The 6709-nt window shown below is 28.8% G+C and overlaps 1 protein-coding gene across 2 annotated transcripts in view; it reads left to right on the top strand.

Moving 5' to 3' along the window:
- The window catches only part of Dh31 (diuretic hormone class 2), a 139166-nt gene that overhangs the window by 106607 nt on the left and 25850 nt on the right, over window positions 1-6709 (top strand). For both annotated transcript variants that reach the window (XM_068388645.1, XM_068388644.1), the window contains exon 2: window positions 548-641. In XM_068388645.1, coding sequence (XP_068244746.1) covers window positions 559-641 — 83 coding nt within the window. In that variant the 5' untranslated portion in view covers window positions 548-558. The remainder of the gene's footprint in view (window positions 1-547; window positions 642-6709) is intronic.

Genomic DNA, 6709 nt, shown 5'->3' with positions numbered 1-6709 from the left:
ATACAGTATCATATCTTTACATGAACGAACAGACATATATATATCTTTATTATGATTATTATTATTATTATTATTATTATTATTATTATTATTATTATTATTATTATTATTATTATTATTATTATTATTATTTTCAATTGTTAAGCTACACCCCTAGTTGGAAAAAGCAGGATGCTATAAGCCCAGGGGCTCTAACAAGGAAAATCGTCCAGTGAGGAAAGGAAGCAAGAAAAAATAAAATATTTAAAGAATGGCAACAACATTCAAATAAATATATCCTATATAAACTATAAAAATTATAACAAAACAAGAGGGAAGATAAATAAGATAGACTAGTGCGTCCCAGTGTACCCTCAAGCATAAGAAACTTACGCAAGTGAAGCACTAGTTTCTGAAATTATGAAACTATATAACATATAATAAGACGCCTAAAGAATATGTGTACTACTGAAAAAAAGCAGGTAAGATGAAAACAAAAATCATAAGCTTAAAAAGTTTCCAACAGAAATTTAATTTTCCTTAGATCTAATTCCGATTCTCTCTTCAGGTACAAGCCTCATGAACAACTCGGCTCTGGTGTTCGTTTCCCTTATTGCAGCCTTTGTCTTCGTATCCTCAGTCAATTCTGCTGCCCTCAACAGGTGAGTCGTTCTCTTCAATCGCTTCGTAAATGTAAGGAATACTTATGGCTAAAATAGTGCAAAAGAATTTTTTGTAATCTAATAATATTGAAAACAGTTTTTGCTAAGCAGCATTGGATGAAACGAGTAGTGAAGTTTTCGAAATATTCTAGAAGGTGCCGTCATTAAACTTTGTAAGATTTACTTACGAGTTGCTTTGATTTTTCATTTGTAATATTGGCAGTACTATAGGAAAACTCGTAGGTTCCATGACATGGGATCTTTATGCATACACACATACATACACATGTATGTATACATGTATGTTATTGTAATGCACGTGCGTGATTTATGCGGACCTATGGCTTTGACTATCAATCAGAACTTTGAGATAAGACGTAAAAAGAAAGTAACTGTTAAAGATATTTCTTGGAGAGAATTCAGTTCTATTTCATCAATTTTCAGAATAAAAAAAGAATGTGACATTTGACTAGTGTATAAATTCTCTAGCCTTTTATATCAATATTTTAACAGATTCAACCATGTTATGGAATGTATAAAAAAGATTAACTTCTTTGTAGCTGGATATACAACCTTCCAAAATATATTTTGATATGTAAACTGTAAATAAAATGGAAGAATGGAAAAAATGTACCATTATTGGGTACTAAAGAAAATAGTAAAATAGAGAAATTATTCTGAATATTTAAAGAAAACTAAGAAAAATTAATTAGTATGCATTAAGGTTTGCCTTCAATGATTCACTGCTGAAAAACTTAGAAATCTCTATATTTTTTTTTTCTAAAAGGAAGTATCATAAGAATATAAAATTCATTAACAAGATTTAAAAGGAATTTATTTTTTCTAACAAATAATCAAATAAATGAATAGATATTTAGATAAATGAAAAGATATATCGGTAATTGCCCATTCTAACAACGTGTAAGAAAAAGAAATGGGCTATGAACAGGATATATGATGAGATTTACAGATAATAGATGGACATTAAGAATAACAGAATGGGTCCCTAGACATTGCAAAGAAGCACTGGATTGGAAGAGAAGACAATGGATCTATAAATGAAAAAACCACTAGACTATAGTCAATTTTTTTAGTGAGGCAGATTTGCACCGACTCGCAGCGGTGCCCTTTTAGCTTGGAAAAGTTTCCTGATCGCTGATTGGTTGGACAAGATAATTCTAACCAATCAGCGATCAGGATACTTTTCCGATCTAAAAGGGCACCCCTGCGAGTCTGTGCAAATGCGCCTCGTTAAAAAAAGTTGACTGTAGTTGTTTTAGAGAGAAATAAAGATGAAAAGATGAAAGATATATGGGAAAAGTAGATCTGAAAATGAGAATATATAACAAAAAAGAATTCTGAATGGAAGAGATACTGGAAGAAAGACGATTAACTAACATGTATCATATAAAACCTGGAAAATAGTTTTCTGGATAAATAAAAAACTTAATAATTTAATATTTTGTAAACTATAGAACGTTTTTTCTCAGACTTATATTCAGAGTTGGTGCTTCAATACGAATTACCTTCTATTTTCTATAATATGTATGTATGTATATATATATATATATATATATATATATATATATATATATATATATATATATATATATATACATATATATATATATATATATATATATATATATATATATATGACACACACACATATATATATATAGATAGATATAGATAGAGATATATTATATATATATACTATATATATATATATATATATATATATATATATATATATATATATATATATATATATATATATATCTATAGATATATATATATATAGATATAGATATATATATATATAATATATATATATATATATATATATATATATATATAGATATAGATATATATATATATATAGATATATATATATATATATATATATATATATATATATAGATATAGATATAGATATAGATATATATATATATAATATATAATATATAATATATATATATATATATATATATATAGATATAGGTATATATATGTATATATATATATATATATATATATATATATATATATATATATATATATATAGATAGATAGATAGATAGATAGATATATATATGTATATATATACATACATGTATATTTTCCATTATTTTTTCAAATAGACTTTTCTATTTTCTGAGGCTTCAAATAAGCTTAATGATACTTGCATGATACTTTTAAATGTCATAAAAAAGATTTCCACATTATTATTATTATTATTATTATTATTATTATTACTATCCAAGCTACAACCCTAGTTGGAAAAGCAAGATGCTATAAGCCCAGGGGCTCCAACAGGGAAAAATAGCCCAGTGAGGAAAGGAAATAAGGAAATAAATAAATGAAGAGAACAAATTAACAATAAATCATTCTAAAAACAGTAACAACGTCAAAACAGACATGTCATATATAAACTATTAACAACATCAAAAACAAATATGTCATAAATAAACTATAAAAGACTCATGTCCACCTGGTCAACAAAAAAGCATTTGCTCCAACTTTGAACTTTTGAAGTTCTACTGATTCAACCACCCGATTAGGAAGATCATTCCACAACTTGGTAACAGCTGGAATAAATCTTCTAGAGTACTGCGTAGTATTGAGCCTCGTGATGGAGAAGGCCTGGCTATTAGAATTAACTGCCTGCCTAGTATTACGAACAGGATAGAATTGTCCAGGGAGATCTGAATGTAAAGGATGGTCAGAGTTATGAAAAATCTTATGCAACATGCATAATGAACTAATTGAACGACGGTGCCAGAGATTAATATCTAGATCAGGAATAAGAAATTTAATAGACCGTAAGTTTCTGTCCAACAAATTAAGATGAGAATCAGCAGCTGAAGACCAGACAGGAGAACAATACTCAAAACAAGGTAGAATGAAAGAATTAAAACACTTCTTCAGAATAGATTAATCACCGAAAATCTTGAAAGACTTTCTCAATAAGCCTATTTTTTGTGCAATTGAAGAAGACACAGACCTTATATGTTTCTCAAAAGTAAATTTACTGTCGAGAATCACACCTAAAATTTTGAAAGGAGTCATACATATTTAAAGAAACATTATCAATACTGAGATCAGGATGTTGAGGAGCCACCGTCCTTGACCTACTTACAATCATATCTTTGGTACTGTCTCCGATTCTGAAAAAACAGAAATGCAGTAATGCTGGACTTTTGCATTACGTAATTTCATCATATGAACTCCTTGTTCACCTTTTCTCTTCCATTTCATTATCTATAATGACTACCATTTTCTTTGGTTTAACATATATAAATGCAATTTAAATGTCTTATTTTCACAGAAAGTAATAAATACTGATATTTTCAAATAATTCAAGTATTAGACTATTAAAAAAAAACTCTGCTCCTCCTCTCTCTCCTCTCTCTCTCCTCTCTCTCTCTCTCTCTCTCTCCTCTCTCCTCTCTCCTCTCTCCTCTCTCTCCTCTCTCCTCTCTCTCTCTCTCTCTCTACCCCACTTTTTTCTCGTTTTTAACATATAATAGTCAAATTAAAATAATCAAAGTAGTATATTGATAGGAAAAAATAAATACTGATATTTTCAAATAATCAAAGATTTGAATCATTAAAGAAAACACCATATATTAATCAAATTCAAATGATCAATGTCTCATATAAATGGGCAGTAATAACTGAATTATTGAATCATTAAAGAAAAACCTCTCTCTCTCTCTCTCTCTCTCTCTCTCTCTCTCTCTCTCTCTCTCTCTCTCTCTCTCTCCTCTCTCTCTCTCTCTCTCTCTCTCTCTCTCGGTTTTTTATTTGCCCCATCAGTTAACGTCAATCCTTTTGCTAACTAAACTTTCCCCAAACCTGAACCTAATGAAGAACGCGTTCAGACGACGAAAAAGACCCGAGCTATTGTTTAGCGAAAGGTTAGAGTGCCTTCTGTTAACAACTCATTAGCACTCGAGAACACAAGAGTATGTGCAAGCTCCTTGACGGCCGCCGCTGAAGAGGGAGCTCACTCGAGCTGTCAGTTAAGATGAAAACAGCTGATCATAAGTATTGTGTAAACGACTTTTTTCTTGTAATTTAAATTAACTCGCCCTCGAGGGTCTTTCGGTACTGTAATATCGTAAACAAAACAACAGTCGTAGGAATTTAAAAAAATAGTTCAAAATGGGAGTATGTCACTTATTCTTCGTATATTTTGCTATTATGAGGCAGAAGCCGAAAAGAAAAGTAGACAATCTAACAGTATGAAAGAAGAATCTATTAATATCAAGCGAAGAATATTTAGTTTAAAAAAGACCGCACATTAGGGTAACAATCGCCTTCATTAGTTTGAAAGTAAAATAATTCATGTTTTAATACAACTTATAAATGTAAAAAATATAATTTCATACCAAGGACATTCGTAAATACAAAATATAATTTCATACCAAGGACATTTTTAAATACAAAATATATTTTCATACCAAGGACATTCGTAAATACAAAATATAATTTCATACCAAGGACATTCGTAAATGCAAAATATAATTTCATACCAAGGACATTCGTAAATACAAAATATAATTTCATACCAAGGACATTCGTAAATGCAAAATATAATTTCATACCAAGGACATTCGTAAATACAAAATATAATTTCATATCAAGGACATTTGTAAATACAAAATATAATTTCATACCAAGGACATTCGTAAATACAAAATATAATTTCATACCAAGGACATTTGTAAATGCAAAATATATTTTCATACCAAGGACATTCGTAAATACAAAATATAATTTCATGCCAAGGACATTCGTAAATGCAAAATATAATTTCATACCAAGGACATTCGTAAATACAAAATATAATTTCATACCAAGGACATTCGTAAATACAAAATATAATTTCATACCAAGGACATTCGTAAATGCAAAATATAATTTCATACCAAGGACATTCGTAAATACAAAATATAATTTCATACCAAGGACATTTGTAAATACAAAATATAATTTCATACCAAGGACATTTGTAAATACAAAATATAATTTCATGCCAAGGACATTTGTAAATGCAAAATATATTTTCATACCAAGGACATTCGTAAATACAAAATATAATTTCATGCCAAGGACATTCGTAAATACAAAATATAATTTCATACCAAGGACATTCGTAAATACAAAATATAATTTCATACCAAGGACATTCGTAAATACAAAATATAATTTCATACCAAGTACATTTGTAAATAAAATATCAAACAAACCTGGAAAACGAATAAAAAATCATGTATACAAGCCATTTACAAATCAACAATAATTCCAATAATAATAAGAAAAACACTATAGAACAGAAATAAGACAAGACAAGACAACTAAGACAAGACAAATAATCAAGATGTGGAACCAGGTTTCGATAAAGCCAAATCCTCATGGGGAATTTAAAGGGGAAGTTGGAAGCCAGCGAGTCGATAATTTATTGTTCTTAACCTTGAAAAAAATAAGAGAATTGAAATCTTTTTATTTATGTCCCTCCTCAGTCTTATCTATGAGTTCATATTGGCTGGAGTTTATTTGTTAGTTTTTTTTAAAGACTATTTTATGGCTGATAGATAATATTCAAGGGTAAATTCATTGTTATATGTTTTTCACCAGAAAGAGTTCTCTTGCTTGAGGGCACACTCGTACACTTTTCCAGAGTTTTGTTGAATCACAAAAAACATTTTTATTTTGCCACGTAAAAGTGGTCCTCTTTTCATTGAGTTCTCCTCAGATCATATTTCCTTTCAAGGCATAGTCCAATTAAGGTGTTTTTATCTTTTTTTTTTTTTTTTTTTTTACATTTTGTACCCTGTATTTTAACAAGAAATCGTCAAAAGAAATTCAGAGAGCAGGAGACGGTAAAACATTATGAAATTAATTAAGAAAAATTAAAGAAATTGAAAATTTAATGGTCTCGGGAGCTAGTGCAGTTAAGAGGCTAGAAATTCAAATTCAAATTCAAATTCAAAAAATTTATTGATATACATCAAATTGAGTGTAGAAGCTACACCCACCAACAAAATCAACTGAGTATA

This window comes from Palaemon carinicauda, chromosome 15 (assembly GCF_036898095.1).
Source record: "Palaemon carinicauda isolate YSFRI2023 chromosome 15, ASM3689809v2, whole genome shotgun sequence".
Classification (NCBI taxonomy): Eukaryota; Metazoa; Arthropoda; class Malacostraca; order Decapoda; family Palaemonidae; genus Palaemon; species Palaemon carinicauda.
Note: the sequence above shows the minus strand (reverse complement) of the source record. Positions and strands in the feature narration are given on the sequence as shown.